Source organism: Carassius auratus, chromosome 24, assembly GCF_003368295.1.
Source record: "Carassius auratus strain Wakin chromosome 24, ASM336829v1, whole genome shotgun sequence".
NCBI classification, from domain to species: Eukaryota; Metazoa; Chordata; class Actinopteri; order Cypriniformes; family Cyprinidae; genus Carassius; species Carassius auratus.
Genome location: NC_039266.1, coordinates 17,694,112 through 17,721,080, shown reverse-complemented (window position 1 = coordinate 17,721,080; position 26,969 = coordinate 17,694,112). Strand labels below are relative to the sequence as shown.

Here is a 26,969-nt window from a genome sequence, read left to right as displayed (position 1 = left end):
TAGTGTGAAAATTATGGTTTAATCATCTGTATAACATCAATTCACATATTTCATAAACATCCCAACACAGATCATTTGTGTTTTTGATGATACACATTGTGTGCAAAAATGCAATTAATGGGGAAAATACATGAGGAAAAGGTGACAAAGAACAGAACAGGAATTAGTTTCTGAAGTAAAAGTGCAGATACTGTACACAGTCAGCAGTGCAGACATTTAAGTGCTTGACTAACAACTGTTAGAAGATACTTGCTGGATACTCAGAATGCAGGACACACATGCTGCGGCCTTTACAGTGACATGAAAATCCTGGACAGTTTATTTAAATGGTAGCAGTTGTAGCCGATTCAGTACTTTTAAATGGAATGTCACGAGCAATGATTTCATTACTTCAAGCACGGACAGTAAACTTCTTTAAAGCTCCAGGCATGTTTTACAGTTTATGTACAATTTGGACAAATAATGGGGAGAAGTCTAAATACTAGTCTTATGAAAACAACTTGGTTTGGTCATAAAAGACAAATGCTTTGGTGGGTTTTAGTTCACAACCAGCATTAAGAACACAGTTAAGAAATAAGGCCACCAAAACATGGCAATTCATACCATAGGAAAGCAACATTTAATGGACCACGTCCACTATCAATAACCTTAAATTACCTTGAGATATAGTACATGAGAAATGTTTCCACTTTATATTGAGAAAAGATGTAATTTCACATACATAGTTGGCACTTAATTGCAGAGAATAATACCTATTCAGTGCATGTTACAGGGCACAAAACCAACATACAGCATCCAATCAGGACACCACAAAAGGATCCATATAACCATTTTATAAGATTTATGAGTAGCTCATAAAAATAATATTAGTTGCATAGTGTTAGAATATATAGACAATCAGGGATGAAACAAACCAATCTGGTAAACAACTTATAACTGGTGCGCCTTCAGATCTCATTTTCAGTCTCAGAAGTGTTTATTATATGATAAGAAAGCTTAGGTCGTTCCTGGTACATCTGCAGTTTCAGTTTTTATTCGGGTTGATGTGGGCAGGTTCTCTCATGTCCACACGTCCATGGGCACCATGGCTTCTTTCGATCCGATGGGTGGCAGAAGGTTCTGCTCGCTGAGGAACTGGAGAGGGAACTGCACCAGGAAGCCTCGAATCTTCTTCAGCTCCTCTTGAGCACGTGCAGGGTCCTCCTTCTCCAAACCAGGCTTAGAGAGGAAGCCATCCAGCTCTAAAATTGACCGAACATCACTGGACGGCAAGCAGCGGAACACCTGGAGCACGAGGAGAAGTTTCAGTCAGGTTATATGAAAAGAAACTTATAGATAGATAGATATTTTGTGTGAAACTTTAAGCTGACCTTCTGGTAAATAGTTGCATTGCGGGCAGCGGTGGTCATCCACACCTCCTTGTAAAACTGGTCACTTAGAGGGTCCGTCACTTCAATGCTGGGATCAGTGTTGGCGCCAAGATCATCCTATTGATTTTAAAGGAAGTAGAAAACATCTTTAAACCTTATTTGCTTGTTTATGTTAAGAAACAGACTTGAATGAGTCCTGAACCTGAAACACTCCAGCCGCAGGCTCAATCCAAAGCGTCCGGCCTGATACTCCTGACCATCCATCACTGACTTCACAGTGTGGATATCCTCAAAGATGACGGCCACCTCACTGTCTCTCTTACCCAGCATGCTCCGGTCATTGATATTAGCAGAACCCTGGCATATACATTGTACATTTATGATGAAAGTTTTAAATAATAGACTACAATACATCTTAATACATCTTAACAGCAGGAGGAGGCATTCCATCTCTGTCATTCTCTGATATTAAAGGGTTACTTCACCCAATAATCTAAATTATGTCATTAATAACTCACCCTCATGTCGTTCCAAACCCGTAAGACCTCCGTTCATCTTGAGAACATAGTTTAAGATATTTTAGATTTAGTCCGAGAGTTCTCTGTCCCTCCATTGAAACTGTGTGTACGGTATACTATCCATGTCCAGAAAGGTAATAAAAAAATAATCAAAGTAGTCCATGTGACATCAGAGGGTCAGTTAGAATTTTTTGAAGCACCGAAAATACATTTTGGTCCAAAAATAGCAAAAACTATGACTTTATTCATCATTTTCTTCTCTTCCGTGTCTGTTGTGAGAGAGAGTTCAAAACACTGCAGTGTAGTGATATCTGGTTCGCAAAAGAATCATTTGATGTAACCGGATCTTCTTAAATCAGTTCACCAAATCGAACTGAATCATTTAAAATGGTTCACGTCTCCAATAAGCATTAATCCATAAATGACTTAAGCTGTTAACTTTTTAATATGGCTGACATTCCCTCTGAGTTAAAACAAACCAATATCCCGGAGTAATTCATGAACTCAAACAGTACACTGACTGAACTGCTGTGAAGAGAGAACTGAAGATGAACACCGAGCCGAGCCAGATAAAGAGCGAAAGATTGACTCGTTCTCGAGTCAAGAATCGTTTCTGTCAGACGTGTCCGATTCAAGAACCGAGGATATTGGTTTGTTTTAACTCAGAGGGAGTGTCAGCCACATTAAAAAAGTTAACAGCTTAAGTCATTTGTGGATTAATGCGTATTGGAGACGTGAACCGGTTACATCGAATGATTCGTTCGCAAACCGGATACCACAAACTGCTTTGTTTTGAACTCTCTCTCACAACAGACCCAGAAGAGAAGACAATGCTGAATAAAGTCGTAGTTTTTGCTATTTTTGGACTAAAATGTATTTTCGATGCTTCAAAATATTCCAACGGATCCTCTGATGAGGGGAGGTCTTACGGGTTTGGAACGACATGAGGGAGAGCTATTAATTACATAATTTTGATTATTGGGTGAACTAACCCTTTAACAGTTTACTTCTCATTACCACAAATTACCACAGCAGCAGTTTCATGATTGCCACATCATTTCTATAAACACATGTATAGATGATACACACTCATTATGTGTTTTTCCTGTCTGCAGATTTCTATTTTTACTCACCAATGATGACGGTGTTGTCATCGGCAATAAGCATCTTGCTGTGCACATATATCAGTTCAGTCACCAACTTTCCCTCCAGCTCAGCGTGGGTCCTCAGACCCCCAAATGAGATGTAATTCATCCACTGATCACCCACTGCAGACACACAGAAAGAGAGAGAGACAGCAAATGATGTTAATAGGGTTTTTATACATTAATGTTCCGGTTTCATTTGATGTTTACAGAAATAGTTCAGCCAAAAATAAATATTGTGTCATTTACCTATATAACTTATTCATCTGTATAGCATAACTTAGTTGAACTTTATATAATAAAATAATGTTTATAATTTTTTGACATTTAAATTTTTCTGTATGCTTGAATCGAGAAATACTGATTTACGTACATTGTTTAAAGGTCCAATAAAATTCTCTTTTAACTTTTACACCTTTGTCAAACTATTTCACACTGTTTCTGAAGCGGTACCTACAATGATAATAAACTCTGCAACAATTGTCATTGAACTTAATCAAAATTAAAATAAACTGAGCTGAATAATGAAAACTATTTTTCTTCTATAGAGCTGCTTCATAGATAAAAATGGAAATTATTTAATAACTGATGAATTTTGCAACATTAAGACCATTATTTTCCTTTGAAGCTGCTTTGAAACAATCTGTACTGTATAAAGCACTATATAAATAAACCTGATGCAATAATTAATTTGAATAAAAAGTAAAGACAAGGAAGGAAAGTGTGTGCCAAATGCACAACATGTAAATAATTATTATAAGCCCACTGTATTTTGGAGCATAAATCATCACATATGAAAAACTTGATGATATCAGTCACAGAGGTTAGAAGATTTTCAGATTCAGTTAAGTTAAATTAGAAGTCATCTACTGGGATTTAGTAGTTTGCTCTGTAATTATTCTGTTTAATCCATTTGATCGTTGGACTTTTTTTGCATGTATTTCGACACCCCTCAAGTTCACGCCTCACGAGGAGCTCAATAGAGTTTCCGTTTCCTTCTTCTGATACTTCATCTGCTGGTGTTAAAGTTGTACAGTGTCACTTAAAAAAAATAGTGTCTTACATACAGCTTCTCATACTTCAAAATATTTATTTTAAATGTAACTAAATTTCTTGTATATTTTAGCATTTTTGATTATTTGATTCGAGCAGAAGGCTGTGCAGTTCCACAGCTATATTTATAACTGCACCAGACCAATGATGCACCCACAATCAAAGCATTTTCAGCAACCAGTTATATGTATCTGTATTCGGGACACTGTGGGAACGCTCAGATCCAGTGAAGCTGCAACAGAACACCAACAACGTATTGGATTATTCAAACAGAGAAACTTCACTCCTTCCTTTCTCATGATGGGGTCAATTGGTACAGACTGAACGCTCTTCACCACATCGTGACACTGCAGCAGTGTGCTTGACTGCAAGTAGATGGTACACAATACAAAACCCACACACTGCGTACTTTTCCCACTAGGTCTTTCACAACTAACAACTATGATTTTGTCTTTCACTATAAATTAAGAACCACAAGAGGGCACTGTTGTGTTTTAAAGTTCTGAAGGCTTCTTTAAGATCTAGTATTATTAAAGCTGCATTATAAATCCCTTCATAGGATAGTACAGTTGTGTCTTATTTAAGATACAACTGCAGCAAACTTGTTTGAGAATATAAGATCTATTCCTGTCCATTACTGTGTAGTTTTTTGGATGGGAAGACTAAAGGCTTCATAGGTAAAAGGCTAGGACTTCAAGAAATCCTTGTTTTCTTGTTCTTGTTCTTCTTTGACACCAAAACCCATCAAATAAAATGCAACCAAGCCATTAATTTGTCAAAGTGGTGGATACAGAAAACCACATAGATCTTTGAGTGCCTGCACTGCTTGGGTCAACCACAGAAACTCTATGAAGAACATCTGAAGAATTACAGACACACCCTTCACAGAGGAAACATTTAGAGGTATTTATATATCTCTGTACTCACTTTCTCTCTTCAGCTGAGAGATAATGGAGCAGTCTCCTCTATTCATTGTCCTGCATTAAAAAAAGACACAATAAATTCAGTAAAAACATTCGCAAAAAAATCCCTCCAATAAAACACTCCCTATTTATAAGATAACTGATAACTATTCAATGCAGCAGAATAATATTTGAACTTTTATGGCTAGATGTAAGTAATGTGTTGTCTTCAATACATGCAATGCTCTATAAACACATTTGCAGCATTCTGTGGTCAGTTACCACAAAAAAAAAATCACTTCAGTGAAGCACTTACAGTACACTGGAGGTCAAACACATTATTTACAGAATGGAAGATTAAAACACTATTTATAGTCACAAGTACAGTATAGTATACTTCCAAAATAAATTATACTATACTATACTATGCTGTTCTACAGTCACTTACTAAACTTGTCTGTATATTATATTCAGTGTTTCACTTTTACTAGCACTGAAAATTTATTTTCTGTGGTAACTGGCTTTATTAAAGGAAGATGAACTACTGAAGATTGAATATTCCTTTCAATTATCTGATAATTTACATCTATAATATTTCATGATTTATTACTGTGTTGGCATGGCTTAATTTTCAGAATCCAATGCTCATTGTCACGAAACCCATCGGAAATCATTCCATCTGCTGATTTGGTACTCAAGAAAAACCTGTTAATACTAGCAATGTTGGAAACAGTTGTTCTGCTTAAAGGGATAGTTCACCCAAAAACGAGAATTCTGTCATTAATTAGTCACCCTGATTTTGTTCCAAACCTATAATACCTTCGTTCATCTTCGGAACACAACTTAAGATATTTTTGATGAAATCCGAGAGCTCTCTAGCCCTGCATAGACAGCAACGCAACTGACACATTCAAGGCCCAGAAAAGTAGTAAGGACATCATTAAAATAGTCCATCTGACATCAGTATTCAACCTTAATTTTATATAAAGCTACGAGAATATTTTTTGTGCACAAAGAAAACAAAAATAAAAGAGAGTTTGCTGAATGAAGTCATTATTTTAGTCTTCTTTGTGCACAAAAAGTATTCTCGTAGCTTCATAAAATTTAAATGATGTCCTTACTATTCTGTGTCAGTTGTGTTGCTCTCTATGCGGGGTCAGAAAGCGCTCGGATTTCATCAAAAATATCTTAATTTTGAGTGCCGAAGATGAAGGAAGGTCTTACACTGTTGGGTGAACTATCCCTTTAATTTAGCTCTAAAAATTCTTTTTTGGACACTATGATCTTTTTTTCATAATTCTTTGATGAATATAAAGTTCAAAATCTTTTGTGTCATATTTCTTTGCATTCACATCCTTTGCAGAATGAAGTTTAAATAGTAGTATGTAAAAACTAAGGAAATTTCTATCTACTCAATACTCAGATCCTATTACCATATTTTTGGACTACAAGTCGCACCTTAGTATAAGTAGCATCAGTCCAAAAATACGTCATGATGAGGAAAAAAACAAGTCGCACTGGACTATAAGTCGCATTTATTTAGAACCAAGAGAAAACATTACCGTCTACAGCCGCTAGATGGCGCTCTATGTCTTCAGTGTGGACTACAGGAGCAGTGAGTGTATAGAGCGCCCTCTGGCGGCTGTAGAAGGTAATATTTTCTCTTGGTTCATTTCTCTCGGTTCATGTCAAATTCATTTTGCTAAATAAGTCGCACCTGACTATAAGTAGCAGGACCAGCCAAACTATGAAAAAAAGTGCGACTTATAGTCCGGAAAATATGGTATTTAGTGTTACCTGTAATTGAAGTGCATGACTGCCTGTATGGCACTGCCTCCTCCAGTGTTGATGTTCCCCTCAAACCCAGGAAGCAGTGGTGTGACCACATACACGCGGTACTTTTTACCATCCCTGTAAACCACACAGAAAGTACATGACATAACTGTCAAAGACAGTTTGTGTAAATATGGCCTTATACAGTCTATTCATTCCTGGCTGGCTATTGTTTTACCAATAAAGAATACCTTTTTGTCTTCAGACTAAGTCTTATTGATTTACAAGTGTTTCATTAAAGAAATTGAGTGCCTTTGTGTGTCAGAGATTAGTTTAATATGTTAGAGACTGAACAAAAGAAGCAACTTATTGAATGCAGCTCACCGATATGCCTTAATGATCCTCTTGGCAATGGCATCTCCGATTTTATTGTGAACGACTTTGTTGTCTGCGCAGCTTATGAAGAACTGGTTCTGAAAGAGGAAACACTACACATTAGCCCATTGAAAGACTAATATAGGACATCCTGTATATTCTATAGACAGAAAAGCAACATTCTCTGTGGTTAGCAGCCAATACGTCAACAGTGAGGCTATTAGACGGGGATAATATGAACCCATTTAGAGAAGTGAGTATATGTCATTTGAGACACACACCTCTATGTAAATATAGTGTTCGCTGTTTTCAATTGCGTTGACGTAAGCTGTATGAATCGACTCCTCGTGGTATTTTATACCCGCTGACCAGTCTGAGGCAGATCGTAACACCTAATAATTCAAGAGAGAATTATTAAAGATGTATGTGGTATTTGTCTGTAGAGGATCTGATGGGAATACGGATGTGTACATAAAATTGTATGTACCTGGACATTAGTCTGGGTGCAGCCAGGGACCTGATACTTGATCTCATTCGCAGTAGTGTGAGATTTAGGAAGGAGGTATGGGTACGACAGGGATCTGTATTTGGGCTTCATGATCTGAAACAAGTTGGCAATGCAAATACAAACATATATTCAAAACAATGTTTATGATATGAGTCAACAGCACGGGGCGGGGGTGACATGAAATACATTTAGGAAGATGAAATGTCTTGCTGTGTAAAACTTGTAAAAACTAATTTTATTTGAATTATTATTCATACTTGTACATGTTTTACAAAATATTAATAAAAAGACTGTGTGGAATATCTGTACTTTAAAAATTAATTTCTCACACTGCAGGATCATTGGAAATTAAAAATAAATGCTGACCAGTTCAACAATCTATAATTTTCTTTGACATTCATATTCATTTTAACATACAATATTGATGTAGAAAAAAAAAAAACCGTGGACATATTATGTGTCAGCTATCCACAATGATGCCAATGTTGTCTTTCTCACCTTTGTGAAATTCCAGCGCTGAATGAAGTGACGTGCAACATCTCTGGCTGCTTTCCCATGAACCACCGAGGCAATGTCATGCCAAGGCATTCTGGGAGTTATGTGCCTGTCAATGAAATCTGCAAAAAGAACAGAATACAGAATTTTTTATTTTATTTAAATCATTTGAATCTAAAAAAGAAAAACACAATTTTAAATGTCAAAATAGGATTTAAAAGCATGTTAAAAGGCTAAAACTGTAACATTTGAATATTGTAATATTCTTTTACAAATGTACATAATATGAATATATACACAATATATATAAAGCTTTTATATTAATTCATTTTATGTATTGTATTGTATTGTATTATATTGATATGCACAAAATAATTGTAATACCAAAAAAATGCAAACTTTAAATGCAATAATTCACCATCAAAAGGTTTATCCAACTGGACCCAGTCCTTATGAACAAAGTTACAGTAATCTTTGCCATGCCAGAAACGCGTGTTTCCCATCAGGCCAATCACATCTGCTTGCAGATCTTGTGCCGCTTCAGTCTCTGAGAAGAGTCACAGAAAAAAGAAACTAATTAAGACGAAAAAAAAAACTATCAACAAAAAACCGCAACCAAAACCATGCATCAATACAAAACACACAAAACTTCTACTTTTCTCAGAAATCCATGCTTTCACACTGTTGAGTGACTGCCATGTCAGTCCAAACTAACACACATGCATAGAATCTGCCAGCTTCGAATACTCTGCATCTCAGTCAGACTCCTCCAGCTGAATGTTGAAACACAGCAAACCACACAGTGCTTTGAAAGGTTGCTCTATTGACCCATGAAATAGCTCTTTACAGCGAAACCTTTCAGGATCAGAATTAGGGACAACCTCTGACAGAGTCCGCACCTGAAACCTCTCACCCAAGCCTGATTCTTACTCACCACTTGGGCACAAGCAGGAGGGCATGGACACTCTCAGCTCAATCCATTTAAGAGGGATCAAATTTTGGTGGCTGCAAATACTGTTAGAATAACCTAAAGAAAAGGGGTATCTTTACAACCGAGACAACCCTCTTAAAAAGCATGGCATGGAAAACGTGAGTGAAAAACAGAGACGATTTGAACATGAATATAGATTTTACACTAAAATATTCCTAAGCGTATTTTATAAAAACACATTTTAATATCACAAGCCTCAACTGAAACCTTAATGATTCATGTTTTTCTGCACTTGGGGTAAACACTGTAAATCACTTCATAAGCTGCTCAGTGATATTAAAGTGCTGCCAGCAGGCTTTAGAGAACCAGCCGTGCTGAATGTGGGAGTTTAGGTCAGTAACATGCCACTAGTCTGCATTCGCCAGCGCTCCAGAGACGGAGGCGTACTCACTTTCTTCAGAGCTCTCGACGCTGCTCACGCTGTCTGCAGGAGCCAGCCCGTGTTTCTGCAGGTGCCTGCGGATGCTGAATCGGGTCTTCTTTGTCTTGCCCTGTCCTTTCAGTTTCGGCTGGTCCACTGTGTCAACAGGCAAACTTTTGCCGTTAGTGTGCTCCGTGCTGGAACCGTTTGATTGAGAGGCCATAGCGGGAGAGCCTTCGGAAGTGATCTGTGACACACAGAAGGACATCAAATAAGTACCATATTTTTCGGACTATAAGTCACACCTGAGTCGCATCAGTCCAGAAATACGTCATGATGAGGAAAAAAAAACATATATAAGTCGCACTGTTCAGTGTAGACTACAGGAGAACTGAGCAGCATAAAGCGCCCTCTCGCGGCCAGAGACGGTAATGTTTTCTCTTGGTTCATGTCAAATTAATTTTGATAAATAAGTCGCACCTGACTATAAGTCACAAGACCGTCCAAACTATGAAAAAAGTGTGACTTATAGTCAGGAAAATACGGTATTTTCTATATTTGATTGTGTATTTATATAAGTCACAAAAATTGATTTTAATTGAAATATAAATATTAGTTGAAAAACTTTATATATATATATAAATTGATATATAAATATATCAATTTAATTTTTTACGTTTTATATATATATATATATATATATATATATATATATATATATATATATATATATATATATATATATATATATATACACACCTGTATACACACACACATAAATAATTAAATGATTTTTTAAATTATTATTATTATTGGCAACTAACTGAAATTAGTTTAGGAACTAAAATGTCTAAAAATTAAATAAAAAGAAATGAAAATCCGTAGATGAATGAATTAATGTCTTACGTGTTTGGAACAACATGAGGGTGAGTAACTAATAACAGAATTTATATTTTTGGGTGAACTATCCCTTTAATAAATACCACTGCCAGTATAAAATATGAGATCTCTCAAACCTCTGCAGACACGGGAAGAGTCCTGGTAACACTTCCTATGTCAGTCAGCCGATGCTCCACATCATCCCAGCGTCCGTACGCCAAGTCAATGCCTCCCACGAAAGCCACCGATTGGTCGATCACCACAATCTTCTCATGATGTGCCCACAGGTACACGGAAGAGGAGACATGGTCAGGATGCCTCATTACCTGAGAAAATACATTTGTTAGCACTCTCTGATGTAGCACAGAGGTTAAAGATTGTGAAACCGCAATATGCAAAACAAAAACACGAGTCAACATAGTTGATCACAGTAAAGAAAACTTTGAGTCCATATGCAGTTCAGTCAGACCAGTCAGGGACTCATTCAGATTTACTACTGACCTCCCAAATGATACCATTTTTAAATTACTGATTTAAAATAAACTAGGAACCATTAATGTGATATAAGTAAGCTGTAGACAATGTTGGGCAGTAACTACTTACTAGTAATTAGTTATAGTAATAATATAACTTTTTACAGTAACTAGTAGTGCAACTAATTATGAAACTGATTTGGTAACATTTTATTGTAACATTTAGTGTCTTGTTACAGAGTAATTATACATTTAGGTATGACGTAATATTAAAGTCTTTACTATATTGTTAGGGTTATGATTAGTGTTTGGTTTAGGGTTACTTGCATGAAAGTATGCATAATTAAATTAATTATAATCATAGAAAGTACATGTAATGTATAACAAGGACACCTTAAAATAAAGCCTTACCCAAGATTTCAGTAATAATATTATAGTTACCATCCATAAAACAGCTTGTTACTTAGTTTAATTCTGTAATTTGTCAACTTGAAAATAGGTTTTATTTCAGTAGTTATTGGCTTTGCAGTTATTGATAACTTATTCATAATCACAGCTTCACGTGAGCCAATTCATGAACTGACTACTTTCATCTCACCTTGATATTTGGGTGAAGTTGTAGTAGTGTCCGTTTGCTGTATTCGCTGTTGATCCCAAGAGCCAATTCCACCTCCTTGTACAACATCACAAAGATCCGCACACCTTTTTGCTGCAAGAACAAACAGTTCTTGATAATCAGTACAGCATATCCACCAGTCAATATAAATATATTTCCAGGAAAACACCCAGGAGTGTAAATGATTACATGAGTACCGTATTTTCCAGACTATAAGTCACACTTTTTTTCATAGTTTGGCTGGTCCTGCGACTTATTTATCAAAATTAATTTGACATGAACCGAGAGAAATGAAACAAGAGAAAACATTACCATCTACAGCCGTGAGAGGGCGCTCTATGCTGCCAGAGATGCTGCTCAGTGCTCCTGTAGTCTACACTGAAGACATAGAGCGCCCTCTCGTGGCTGTAGACGGTAATGTTTTCTCTTGGTTCTTGATTCTAAATAAATGCGACTTATAGTCCAGTGCGACTTATATATGTTTTTTTCCTCATCATGACGTATTTTTGGACTGATGCGACTTATACTCAGGTGCGACTTATAGTCCGAAAAATACGGTACACTGAATGGGAAGGTTTATTGCCGGTGCACTAATGTGTTGGATTAACTCACCGCTTGCCGTTTCAGAATGGAATCGAGTCTCCAGCGGTTGCCCTCAACGACAGGCCTCTTGAGGAAGATCTCAGGGCTCAGCCTGCCGTGACACACAGAGGTGACCTCATCAGCAGGGGAGGCATTTGTAACATCAAATATGCATCAACGTCTAGCCTCACATCTCACTGTCGCCTACATAAATTCCAATGTATTAAGCTAGGGGGGAAAAGTGCACACACACACACACACACTCAAATCTCACACTTGCAGGATGTCTGCTGCGATGATTGAGTGATGTTGTAACACAGCACCAGGCATCTGTCTGATGAAGGTAACGGATCCGTTTGGCCATTGCTCCCAGCTGGTGGTGCCCTCTGAGAGGGTGCGTACAAAGTATAAAACTATTTTTCTTTCCCTCTTTTTCTTTCTACTACTTTCCTTTAAGCTTTTCTCTCAGTTCATGACCTAACTGTCATGACAGGAAAAAGCAATAAGCAATACATCTCTTCCATCTGAGTTTTTGCAAACGTGACAAGCAACTGTATACAGCGAAAGTAATTTTTTTTCTATTTTCAAAGTTCACAAACTTTGGAACAATATGCTTTTGCAGTCATATATTGTTACTGGATAAAGATACTTAAAAAAAAAAATTAATTAAGGGATATATTTGTTACAAAATTCTATATAAAATAATAAATGGTATTAATTTAATACAAAATGAAAAATATAAATTGAAAACAAAAAATAATAAATTCAATAACTCTAATAAATGTGTTAATTATTTTAATTACATTTTAATACAATTATATTTTATCAATAAAAAAATCTAAAAATTATTAATAATTAATAAAATAAAAGGTAAAAGGAGTTGGGCATAAACATTATATTATATTAGTGTAGAAATTTTCCAATGACTTTGTAAGAACTTTTTTCCATCCTCTACATGTTGTTCATCTTTTTCATTTTTCAATTGTGCTCCACATGCACACACTTCTGAAAACACGTTATTTTCTATTTGGAACCAAAACACATCTGTTGTGTGGAGACTGGTTAGGACACTGATATCCTGAAGTCAGTATGTCCAGTATTGTCTCTGTTCTGTTTTCTAGAAACCCTTTAAGAAATGAACTCAATATCCTGTTGCATTGCTAGAACTGTGCAAGGTTATTGATTTTCTCTGAGTTTAGGGGAAGTTTTACAGTGGATACATGAACCGATGCAGTTTATCTAATCTGTGCGGTACTTCTAAAATAAATCAATATTACCCAAAGGAAAGCTGAATGTATGGGAGTGGTTTTATGTCAACATACCACCAGTCGGTGATAAAGATCTCCTCCTCTGCCTCCTCCAGTGCATTCGCCACGTCCTCCATGTACTGCTTCCCATTCACATACCTGAAACACACACACACCCAGCCAGTCAAATCAAAGGGCTCACACTCTCGCTGTTTCTCAAACTTAATTACATCATTTTCATTATTCAGAGAACAAGCACAAATAATAGGGCTTAATGCTGCAACAATGAACAACAAGTCATCTGCCCAGACCATCTGTGTAGCTGCACCTAGATACAATCTCACTCCTCCACGGGGTCAAGAGAGGATGGAGTCTATGGTTACACTTTCCCTCTCTTTCTCTCAAGTTACTCGTGTGAAACAGGCTTCACCCGAAGACACAGCGGCAGACGGCTGAAGCTTTCACATGTTTATCTGTTCTGGGAAACCTTTGGAGACCTGCTTCTGCTAGATGCGCTATTGATTTTCTCTGCATGGTTTTGAAGCGTATTACTGTAGCTGAAAACAAATAATAATATAATCAGTTTATCTAGCTAACATAATTCAATTTAAAACTAAAGCTAAAGGTAGAAAGAGAATATTTTTACAAAAAAATAATATAATCAGTGGTATGATATACCATAATATCATATAACAATGCAATAACTCTTATCTTATAATAAAATATGAAAATGAAGCTAAATGTAATTTAATATAATAAAAGTAATGAGTAATATAATAATATAATAGGTAATATAATCATAATTATATATTTTTTCTAGAAATAATAATGATAATATAATACAACATAATAATGGCTAATAAATTATAATTGAATATAAAACTAAAGCTAAAAGTAAACTTGAATCATCATTTATATATATATATATATATTTATATATATATATATATATATATATATATATATATATATATATATATATATATATATATAAGTCATATTAATTTTTATTATTTACTTAATGAAAGAAGGATAATATATGTTATAATTTTATAATGAATTTTAATAATGAAGGTTTAATCATTTAAGTTTAAATAAACTAAAAGTTTTAATAAGCTATTAGTTAGCTTTAGTGTGCTTTGTAAACCAAAATTGTTTTTTTTTCAATAAATAATTAATGATAATCAGTAATATTACACACACACACACACACACACATATATATATATAAAACAAAGGTTTATACAAAAAGTTTTAATCATTTCAGATTTAATAAGCTTAGCTTTAGTGGGCTTCAAATTAATTTTTATTATTAAATAAATAATAATATATAATTGAAAACTAAATGCTAGCTAGTATTTGACATAAAAGGTTTAGTGGGACGTTGTCTAGATGTTGCTAGGTGGTTGCTTATTGGCCCAAGTCAAAAGTACCTACCCCAAAGCATCCATGGAATGAACTTTTTCACGATTGGATGCATGCACAAAGGAGTATTTACCATTTAGATGGGATATTCTTCTGTTCATTGGCGAAGGATCCAAAGCGGTGATCCTTAAGGAAATTGCTGCCGTATTTGCGCACAAAATCTTCGACGGCCTGCCCCCACCAGCGAGCGTGACGGTAGCTCGTGAACTTCAGCACAAGAGTCCTTTACAAAACAAAAAGCTCTTTCACTCAGTCAACATCAGAAAAAGGTCAACATTGTGCCTCAATGACCATGTGTGTTCACTGACCTGGACAGACAGTCTATACGGACACCGTGCTTCGTCTCGGTGTCTTTAGTTTCCATTTTAATGTCGAACACCTTATCCACCAGCAGGACGAAAGAGATGGCACCTGAGTCTGGCTTCATGAGGACAAGGAAAGAGTCCTTCACCACCATCCACCTGTAAAGACCGACAGTAAGACAAAAAGGGTCTTTACTTGAAAATCATCTTACTGTGGGTGAGTGGCATGGTGATTGTCTTGCATAATATGAATATGAATGACACCACACTGACCGTTTAGACCAGCGGTAGCACATTTTACTGTGGCCACAGCAGTTCAGTCCAGGAATACGGTGACCCCCCGACCTTTTGAGAACCATGCCCTCCCTGGGATGGAAACATGGTCAGAAAATGACACAGAATGCAATAATCATCTATAAATAATTACGAAAACGTCATTATTAGCCATTAAATGAAGACTCTTACAAGCCTTTTGGTCCCAAATCATGAATGAAGGACAGCTGACTCACATCAATGAATTCCATCTATAGTACAAAACAGGGCAGGTGGTTAATGCATGCAATTCAAGAAACAACATACGGACTAAAATATTGTACAGGATCGGTCTACTATATGCACATACTGTTGCATGGTAGTTTCTATACATTGGCATTTTTAGCAGCTTATTCAAGTAGTCTTCAAGTTGTCTCTGTAAAGTAAATCACACTGGTCAGACATCAATCATGTGACACTGGCAGCAGTGTGTCAGTGAAACAGGAAACTGACTTTTCGACTAGACACTTGCTCTTCCCTGGCCAGTTCTTCACCTCCTCCCCGGGGTAGACTTGGCATGTTTCTTTCAAGGTTCCTGTTTATAGTGTGCCTCCGCTCCGCGTGACTATCATCCGAATATAAAAAAAAAAAGATGGCAAAGACAGAGGAAGAGATCTTAAGATTGCCAAAACACAGCAAGGCACAGCAAAGATGCTTCAAATTAACTGAAAGTGACATTCTATATCCAATAAATGCTGCTGAATATTGTTAATAATAAGAAACGTATCTAGAGCATGAAACCAGCTGATTAAAATGATTTCTGAAGAATCATGTGAGACTAAAGACTGGAGTAATGGTGCTGAAAATTCAGCTTTGCATCACAGGAATCAATTATGAGTATTAGAGTCAACTATATAATATTGTATAAATTTATATTCGTCACCTGCGGGACGGCAGTGGAATTCTGAGGAGGGTCTTGTAGGTGCGTAGTTCCCTGTGAAGCTCCATAAAATGTTTCTCCTTCCTTTTTATCAACCAGGTGAAGTTCCCGTGTCTCATCTCTATCTTAAACACTGCAGGAAGCACCTGGACACACGAACAGCCAACAGAAACGGAGATTAGATTCATTAACAGGGTCTTTTGTCAGAATTCTTCTGAAAACTATTTTATTTGCATGTGCCAAGTAATTTCGTCTACAGTGTCCAGATCTCCAGGGAAACATGTAAATTGCCTTGGCAACCTCTAAATCTCCCGGGCAACAAATATGACCTCCTCAGCCCACATACTAACGGTTGATGAAGGGAAGCGGAGCCGGAGTGGGAGATCTCACCTTAGAGACGCTTCTCTGGTAGGTGATGTTGAAGCGATCCTGTGAGGAAGTGAAGCGTTCCACCTCCAGGATTTTGGCGGTGATGGGAAGCGCGGTAAGAAATACACGTGCCCCGGTCTCTTTAAAGCCTACTGTTTTATACACAGCTGAGAAGGGGATGCGGTTTTCTGTGGAAAAAAATATTTCTAATTCATTTCCGACAGTTATTTAAACTACTGTTCAAATGTTTGGGGTTGGTAAAATTTTCGTGTTTTTAAAAGCTGTCTCTTATGCTCATAAGGGATGTGTTTATTAATCAAAACTACAGTGAAAACAGTAATATTGTGAAATATTATTACAACAAAAAAAATGTGATTTTATTTGAACATACAGATTATAAAAATGTTATTTATTCATGTGATGGCAAAGCTAACTTTTAACACTGAATGACTTTAGTGTCACATAACCTTTTAGAAATTCTAAAATACTGATATGCTGCTCAAGAAACATTTATTTTATTAATATAACTTTTGAAAAGAGTTGTGCTGCTTAACATTTTTGTATATATATATATATATATATATATATATATATATATATATATATATATATATATATATATATATATATATATATATAAAAACACACACACATATACATACATATATATATATTTTATAATTTTGCGATTTTATGCTGTTGTTTTTTATTTACCTGAACTATTGGGGTCCTGGCTGTCAAACTCCTCTTCCCCATCGCCCATGTCGAGTTCTCGTGTGTCCAAGTTCTCCATGATATCGGTCATATCATTGGCCACCAGATGCAGGGTGCTGACCGTGGGTTCTTGCTGCCGCAGCATGGCTAACAGTCGGCCTGCCGGCCAGGGCACTCCTTTAAGACACACAACGTTTTATTTACCAGGAGAAATTAGCAAGTATTAAAATGTTTCGCGTTTGAGAATAAGCCATAAATCCTTCAAACATTCATGGAATGGTATGAGGTATAATTGTATGAATTTAGCCTTCACGATAGGGAATGTTGAACAAACGTGCATGTGAGCATGTATGGTGTGACTTGTTTTTGGAGGAGGAGGAATGAGGATTAGAGTAACTCATTCAGAACTGAACAGGAGACAAATCCCTCCTGACCATAGAAAGATGGAAACTACATTAGGGACAACACACTGCAGTCTGCATCCTGTTCCTCTTTCCTTCTAACTGCTCACAAAAAGTTTTGAGAAGCATAAAGGCATCACATACAAAACCAAAAACCCCCCTTTTGTCCAGATTAGATGCATGTGCCAAATCATCGCCATTCATTAATGTCACAACAAACCTCACCTTTGGCCTGTGCACATCTGCTTTGCACTTTCCAATGAAAGAGACAACTTTTTTTTTTTTTGTTAGAAGATAACTTTGAAAATTGCCTATTGAAAATACATTTTTGTCTATAACCATCATCATTCAAAAGTCTGGGGTCAGTAAGATTTTTTAAAATAAATAAATACTTTCATTCAGCAAAGATGTAGGCCTATTATGAAATATCTATTTATAATGAATGTTTTTTTTTCTACTCATTAGAAAAATCCTGAAAAAAAGTAGCACATTTTCCTCAAAAATATTAAGCAGCATAATCGAAATCGATAATAAGAAATGTTTCTTGAGCACCAAATCAGCATTTTAGAATGATTTCAGAAGGCCCTTTTGACACTGAAGATTTGAGTAATGATGTTGAAAATGTAGCTTTTCCATCACAGAAATAAATTACATTTAAAAACTGTATAAATTGTAAAATGGTTTAACAATATCACTGTTTTACAGCATTTCTGATCAAATGAATGCAGCCTTTAGGAGCATAAAAGACGTTTCAACAGTAGTGTATATATTGTAATCCTATTGAAATTTCATATTGAGCAGATCTTCCATTTTCATATTCTCATATCATGTTTGATTCATAAGAAATTCATCAGGAAACTCTGGTGGAGATGCCACATTTGCCTTTCTATGAAATGGCACGTCACACACCTCTCTGTAAAATGAAAGCCTAAGTCAGCACTAAATTAAAATCATTCACTAATTCGCAGTGATCTCTTATTGACCTCGCATTGAACAACATTATGATTACTTTAACACTTCATCCAGGCATCCAGGTGAGTGTTTCGCTTGTCTATGACGGAAACACTCAGAGTGAAGTCCTGTTGAAGAATAACTCTTGTTTCCATGGATCTGACCTGGAGCCATTAATAATCAACCGATACTGTATAGCTCGATCAATATATGATCTGTAAAACTGGTTGATACTGAGCACTCATACTAAATTTCAAATTCCGAAAAACACAAGTGTCTCTGCATCTGTGGACTACATTTGTTTCAAGGAGACTTTAAAGTGATAGATCAGAGAGATCTTGCAACATTACCGCTGAATTATTGGCTCTCATCCACCAATACACATCCAGGTAATGCAAAAAGAAACGCTCAGTTTGGTAAATGTAGGCTCACATTACAGTGATGAACGGAACCTACTACAAACAGCTGGTTGATGTGGGTAACGAGAGTTAAATAGGCTTGCCTCGGTAACAAATCACATAGGATCAGCACCATGAATAATGTTCAAAAGCAGTAAGACGGCAAACATTAGACAAAGTTTTCCCTAAAAATCCTCGTAAAAGCCGCAGACACGCGGATATGTGGAGGTCAAAGACTTTATTCAAATATTCCTCGTTTATGTAAATCAGACAGTCAAATAACCTCGAGTTCCAGTGCACACATATACATTTCTCACGTTTGAGGAACAAAGGACAGCTTCAATAATCAGCAAAACACTACTTCACGCTTCTCGTACTGCCACTCACTTCTACTAAGAAGATTTCACCTTTCTGATAAGACGAGGAGCTCAAACACACATTCCAACAGGTTTGGAAACCTCCTGTGGTTTTTTTCACTGATGCACCTGTATCTTTGAAGGCGGACGGTGATAGATCGGCTCAATAAACTACTATTTAAAATAAAGGAGCTGGACCGCAGAGCAGCTCCAAAGACACATTCTCACCGCTACAATAGAAACACCCTCAAGCTCTCAACGCCCAACCTCATGCTGCTTCAAGTGTCAAAATGGAGCAAACTGAAAACTGTTTATCTAGTTGATCTAATCCAGAAGTTACATCACACATTCAGTGTTCTGCACGAAAAAGCTACATTCTAACTAAATGCATATACAAGCCTTTTTTTCCATGTAGCTATACTGCATAAGCCATTGGTGTGAAACATAAGCCATCAGACACAAATCAGGTAGGTGGACATCATGCACAGTAGGAGGAATACGCTGCTCTCTATAAAGAGAGCCACTTTAATTCATATTAAATACAAAATATTGCCTATATAACACCGTGACATACCGCAGTACTCACGCTCTTTCACATACATGTGTGCAAACATCTCAGAAAACACACCCTCTGTGCAAACGCAGATATTTCTGATGTTTCAGTGTGCACACATTACACACATTTTTAGACTAGCAGTCACACATGTAGAAAAACTCACAAGTGGCCTAGAGCAGAAGAGTTCCTTCCTTATTTCTGCCTGCTTGAAATGCATCTCTCTCTTTCAAAAGACAGCATGGGAGATCAGAAAATATAATTTCGACCATTCATAAAGAGCATTAAATGTCCATTTAATCTAGTATGACAGTAAATCTGACTGATGTTAAAGAATGTTCACTAACCTGCCCACACACAGGCAGAGATGCCCCCATCATTTCTTTTATCCTCAGCTTCTTCTTCTTCTCTCCAGAAAAGTCAAACTAAGTAGAAGCGTGTAATACGGTCAAACACTGATACGGCGCTCACAGGTGAACAGCAGTGTGTGTCCGAGTATATGTTCAAGAATAATGAGGTCTGAAACAGTAGTCACATGCCAAGATGGGGAGGAGCCTTAGCAGCCTTACAGGAGATGCACTAACATGCTTCTTATGTCATATGTTTTGTGTGGGATGTGCTTTTTTTATCTCTCTGACATTTCATGCTCAAAAGTGCCATTAAAGTTAATATTTGCCAGATGATTCAGTGCCACCGTCTTATCTCCCTTTCTTATCGCTAAGTGGATCGAGTCTACACACAAACATCATATTCACCAGCGCCTTCATTTATTTTTAAACCCATCAATCTAATGGATGCACACCAGCTCCTAAAACAAAAAAACAAAGCAACAAAGCAGCAAAGCAGCGTTTGAGGCCACAGTGCTTGTTGTTCTCCGGGAGAAAGTGGTTATTAAATGCTCATCTCCTGGAAGGACTGCATGGCAGATGAGATGACAGTCCATACACACCCACACGCCGCACAGTCACACAGAAAGAGAGTGTGCCGCACGTGTTTGAAACGCAACACTTGTGGCTCTTTCAGCGCTGATGGAAACCTGAGATACTGTAAAGTAACAAAAAGAGCCGCCATAGATGGTTAACTGTGATAAAGGACATAACTGTGATGTTTCTTTACACAAACACAACCAGTAGCTGCTGAGCAACTCATATTACACTGGATGAGACAACACAAGCCTTATTTACATGCCTAACCAAGTGTCATATTTCGTCATCAACAACCCCTAAATAAAGGGTCTTTAACTTTTATTTTCAAAACCATATGTTGTACAATTTATAAATGTTATTAAAATTGGTGTAAAATATTGTTGCATTTTGATCCTGACCTATAATAATAATAATAATAATAATAATAATAATAATTGTCTAGAACCGTATTATCGTATTTATATGCTTTTTGTGATGTGCGATGCCTACATTGCAAAAAAGTAAACAAGCATTCAAATTAAATAATATAGATAAACTATCATTCAATGTTTAGAGTTGAAATATATTTTTTATTTGACATGATTTCTGTTTCAAATAAGTGTTTTTTTTTCTATTCATGAAATAATCTTTAAAAAATAATGTATTCCAGTTTCCATGAAAACACTGATGAGCATTGATAATAATAAGAAATGCTACTTGAATATGCAATCAGCATAGTGAAATTCATCAATTTTTTCTGTTGCAGTAAAACAACTTCCCATCACAGGAATTAAACGACATTTTAAAACAGTAAAACATATCGTTGTAAATTGTACAAATATTTAATATTTAACACTTTTTATCGTATTTCTGACATAATATATGCAAAAAAAATAATGAATTAAAATAAATAATTTAAAAATAAATATATAACTGTCCAAATGTTTGAATGCTAATGTACATTTGCTGTGAGCTTAATGTGTTAATTTGACAGTTACTGTCATTAATTACATTTTTTATATGTTTTGATTATTAAAGGGATAGTTCAACTCAAAAATTAAACTTGTCATCATTTTCTCACCCTTATTCATTCCATTCCAAACCTTTAGAAGTTTCTTTCTATTTTTGAACAAAAAAATAGATATTTTGAATAATGCTGTTAATCAATCAGTTGGTTGACTTTCTATAGTATTTCTTTCCCTACTATGTAAGTCAGTGTGAAAAATATAACTTAATTGATTAATTCCCTTAGTCTGCACGTACATTCCAAACTAAAAAACATTCTGAAAAAAAAAAACTAGTGATAAATTTTTTTTTAAATACAACATTTATTCAAATGCTGTAAACCTGTAAATCTTTTGATGTGTGCATCATGCGCAGATCAGAAATTAATCTTATATTTAGAATCTAAAACAAGCTTTGTTCTGTATTCATTCCCGCCCTTGAACAACATTAGATGGATTCATAACCATGTTGCTATCCAGGCAATGTGTGCTGGTGATACATTAACTGCATGTCCAATAGAAGGCATCCTGCCTACGGTTTTTTTAATGGGCTTATATAAAGAATTACAGAGGAGGGCTAACACACCAATGCTAGGAATTTCATTACTTATTTATTTTTATTTTCATTGAACATCAATGCATAATGAAGGCATGTTAGCAGCAAATGCTCAGAGTGCAGACTGACACTGCTAAGCACATCCGCAAACAAGCACTGAATCCACACAGAACCATTGCTCCTCTGCATTACAAAACACTGCAGACATCATCAAACGTAAATCTTTGGAATATGCGCCCTCTAGTTGTCACTGACATGTAATGCATTTTTTATTTCCTCAGCCTACAGGCAAGTGACTTTAATATTGTTAAACTAAGAGTGATTTGATTAAACACTGCTAGTGATTTAATTTAACACCAGTTCTGCTAACTGCATTTCTGTCACTCTTAATAAACACAGCTATGCTGCTCAGTATCTGTTGGCTGTTGCTGTTGTGCAAACTAAACTTCTCCTTTAAGGGATAAAAAAAAAGGTTTAGAGAACTGTATCATTACATATCTTGCTCACCAATGGATTCTCTGAAGTGAATGGGTGCCATCAGAATGACAGTCCAAACAGCTGATAAAAGCATAACAATAATCCACAAGTAATCCACACAACTCCAGTCCATCATTTAATATATTGTTTATTATACAAACACAGTTTGGATGGATTATAGTCATGTGGATTCATTGTGTTGTTGTTTTCATCAGCTGTTTGGACTCTCATTCTGACGGCACCCATTCACTGTGACAGCAGAGGATCCAGTGGTGAGCAAGTGATGTAATGCTAAATTTCTCCAAAATCTGTTCCGATCAACATCTTGACTGGATGGCTTGAGGGCAAGTAAATATTCAGCAAATTTTAATTTTGGGGTAAACTATTCCTTTAAACAACTATTCTGGTTTACTTGTGATGCACGACAGCATCTGTTTATTAAGCTAATATGAAAACAGAGCGAATGTTTGTGCGTCTGGTCACAGGACTTTCATTAAACCGGCAGTCATTCCTGTCTTATTGAAAGTGGCTCACAAATGCATATTAACAAACACTTGGGTACAACTACAAAACTAACAAAACCACACAAGCTCTTAAGCTCTGTACAGTCAGTACACTGAATCACCACATCCCCATCCATATTTTGTATATTTTATTCTTAATAAACAATTCTAAATTAAACAAAACATGGTGTGTCTAAGGATTTATTGCTCACTTGAACTCAACTTCCTGTCCCTCAAGAAAAAATTTAAAAAATAAAATTACACATAGACCACGAGCTCAATTTCCTCTTTCCTCAAGCGCAATGCAAATGCCTGGTCATAACAATAGTTTACTCATAAAAAAAAAGAATAATAGTAAGAGTAAAAACAAAAAAATCCTCTGTAAGGACTGACCAGAAAAAAAGGTTTTCAGATATACAACTAGGGGCCTAATGGTTTCATGTGCACTGCAAAGAGGATCCAAAGCATGATGATGCAAATGAACCACAATGAGAGCACAACACACCACTAGTGCCACCAAAAGACAGTTTTCTCTGAACTTGCTTGTGTAGACAACGTGCAAAAGTGGTTATCTCGTACAGCCCCCTGTGTTTAATAAAAGAGGAGAAAGGGTGATGTTGCTACAGGGGAAAAGGCAGTTTAGCAACTCTTGTAGCTTTGCAACACTTTTATCGATGTAACGTAGAGCAGATGTTACATGTAGATAAGGCGTCACCTCCTGCAGCATACTCATCTGACAGCTCTGCTGTAATCAATGGACCGGTCATATCTCATGATTCCTGCCTGTAGTACTCAGAAACCACACCCGCGGGTCAAGGAATGTGCACCAGTACATAATTATGGTCTTTACCCAGTACATACACACAATCTAATTTGTAAGCGTGTTGTTGTCAGAAGTGGAAGTTAGCCTCATTAGGGTACAAAGGGTAAAATACAATGTGAAACACACATCAAACACCTTCCCACTAAGTCAACCAGACACTCCCTTTCTGTTCCGAGATCCTTGAGGGGATCCTATTGATATGACAAGAAACAATATGGACAACACACACACACTTTACAGGACTATGCAATACAAAATGATTGTAATCAAATCCTTGTCTATGTAAAAGTTAATTTGCCAATCTTAAACTAGATTTTGTAGCAGACATTAATCTGGGAAATTAAGTATACTCATCACACATTTTTGGCTAAATCTCACAAAATCAGCCAGAAATTGTCCAGACCACAATACACAGCCAAATCAAATGAGAAAAGGAAATAAAATAAATAATATAAGTCACATCTGCAATATTATATATATATTTAAGCATTCTATATGGGCACCAATGTAGTTCAATGAAGAACCTTTAACATGGAACCTTTCAATTGTACAAATTGTTCAATTGTTCTTTTTGAAAAAAAAGGTCCAAAGGATGATGGTCCTTGAAATTGGGTTGCAAGAAAATATTAAAGTACAATGAAGCACACACAGCTTCATCTCCTCTGTTTATTAGCATTTATCTTAAACCTGTCAGTCAGTTGTAGCAGCTATTGTAACTAAGAGTCAGTTCTAGTCTCCGAAGTTACCCTGCAGGTACAGCTGGTTGTTTGCCTTGCAAAATCAGTGGGTGTTGGCAATCGAAACATAACTGCATTATTTGAAAGGTGTCACACTCAAGTTCTTACTGTAGCTAATCTACACATATTAAACCCCAATGCGTTTCTTTCGTACATTCATCTGATGTGATGCAGTCCAGATGCAACATTCTGTAGCCATGCGTTTTACAGCTGTCAGTCTACAGAACACTTCATCTAGCCTTGTACTCAGCCAAGTCATTACTTCTCCGCGTGTTTAATTAAAATTACTCAGAAAATTTCCACCCAGTCATATAAAGTAACGTTAACATACCTGCTAAAGAACTGAAGGCAGGTCCGCGCTGTTGTGAATCTGCTAACGTTACTCAAGCATAAAGTCAGCGCTAGAGGCGAACGCGGATCATCTGGCTCGCGCTTCCTCTTCTGCGATCGGCACTGTCGGACCCGCCCATCTAAATTATGCGTGGACGTCCACTCCCCCAGAGATGTTATTAACAGTCTTAAAAATATCACTAAGAATGTTCACATGCTTATATTTGTTTTTAATCTGGTTTTGAAATATATTAAGGAAGTAAAAATTACCCTCTATTTTTATTCAACCGTTTATGGGTCTAGGTGTAGCCTAAAGAGAGGCCACCCAAATTTGATTTGCCAAGAAGCCTTGATAAATGTTTGTTGATAAAGTGTTAACAAATGTTTATGTTTAACGTTATATTTTTTTTTTGTTCATGACAATGTATGTGACCAGAAGTGTTCTGGGAGGACTTTCCATTCTTAGGGTTTGTGGTATTTTAACAGCGTGGCGTTCTCTCGCTTGCTCACTTGTTAGCGACCCTCAAAGTGGGTTTATACAGTCTGTTTACTCAGTACTTGTCAGTGGTAACTAAATGGAAAACCCGTGATGGATCTGTAGCCGAGTAATGACGGAACGCGTTGAGCTCAGACTGTATGGTGAAGCTTCGATTCTGTCGATCTGCTCCATACGACGCTACAGAACGCTTTTAAAAGGTTTAAGGCTAAGATATAGCTATTCTCAACCTCAGTGTTGGCTTAACGTCTGATAAATACATGGGACACAAAAGTGGAAACACTTCAGGAATGTTAAGGTCGTCATCAGATTGGTTGAATTCTACATGATTTCCGCTAGACGTGTGTGTCGCGTTCTTTAACTTTCCACCTGGAAACAAAGATACTGTGGTGAAAAACCCTTCACGATAAAAGAAAAGGCGTCAATACAGCTTTTTTTGTTGTCACATTGTACAACAAAAATGTTGAGTTATTGTAAGGGGTAGGTTTAGGATTGAGGTGGGTGTAGAGGTAAATACAACACAATGTAATATGTAGAAATTATAATTAATTGTTAGTTTCTGGTTTTAGCTGTATCCCTTCTAGCCACAACCCTTTTAGAAAAAAACAAACTAGTCCATTTTTGTCTTAAAATATTCTTCAATCATACATAATGAAAATGTTACAACTTAAGAATAACCACTGCTAAACACTCCATAAATTATTTCAATTTAAGGCATAGGCTAAGTGGCTTGGTAAGGGTTAATCAGTAGTGACTAATTTATCTTGATATGGGCCAAAAACATCCTCATTTAGAAGAGCGAAGTTATACACACACTTGTGTAGTGTATGCGTGTGATCTGAATCACTCACTACTAGCTTTTCATCAAACTATTCCTTAATTACATTTGTCAGTCCAAATCAGTGTAATCAATGCTTTTAAGATCAGCCTGCGAAAGACCCTGTAAGCGCTAATATCCAGACCGACTGCAGCAGCAGCTGAAACCTCCGGCTGTCTCAAAGCCCAGTGAGGTGCCCATCCTGCGTCCACACACAAGCCCTGATAACAAATACAAACTGATCTGTAAATAATTAGGCTTTAATCCAAATATTTGTGTAACCATCAATAAACAGAGTTAATTTACTTCACAGAAATGTAGAGGTTCTCCTCTGCACTCCTTTTAGGATTTTCTGATAATGCTTTTAATTAT

The 26,969-nt window shown here is 36.4% G+C and overlaps 1 protein-coding gene across 2 annotated transcripts; it reads right to left on the bottom strand.

The window, feature by feature from the left end:
• On the bottom strand, positions 1-25,432 carry LOC113042490 (phospholipase D1-like). 2 transcript variants are annotated; one of them, XM_026201382.1, is made up of 25 exons: positions 25,286-25,432; positions 17,291-17,467; positions 16,598-16,764; positions 16,211-16,353; positions 15,781-15,892; positions 15,638-15,703; positions 15,481-15,539; positions 15,289-15,381; positions 15,022-15,174; positions 14,787-14,936; positions 13,364-13,447; positions 12,072-12,153; positions 11,442-11,552; positions 10,508-10,696; positions 9,522-9,738; positions 8,558-8,686; positions 8,143-8,261; positions 7,624-7,737; positions 7,418-7,528; positions 7,146-7,234; positions 6,786-6,899; positions 5,014-5,063; positions 3,022-3,156; positions 1,371-1,726; positions 1-1,284 (listed from the first exon to the last, which is right to left on the bottom strand). In XM_026201382.1, the coding sequence occupies exons 2-24, from the start codon at positions 17,433-17,435 to the stop codon at positions 1,497-1,499; spliced, it is 2,862 nt and encodes a 953-aa protein (XP_026057167.1). In that variant the 5' UTR covers positions 17,436-17,467; positions 25,286-25,432; the 3' UTR covers positions 1-1,284; positions 1,371-1,496. The 2 variants fall into 2 exon arrangements, with proteins under 2 accessions (XP_026057167.1, XP_026057168.1); XM_026201383.1 differs by lacking the exon at positions 25,286-25,432 and adding an exon at positions 20,297-20,474.
• Positions 25,433-26,969: the final 1,537 nt, after the last annotated feature.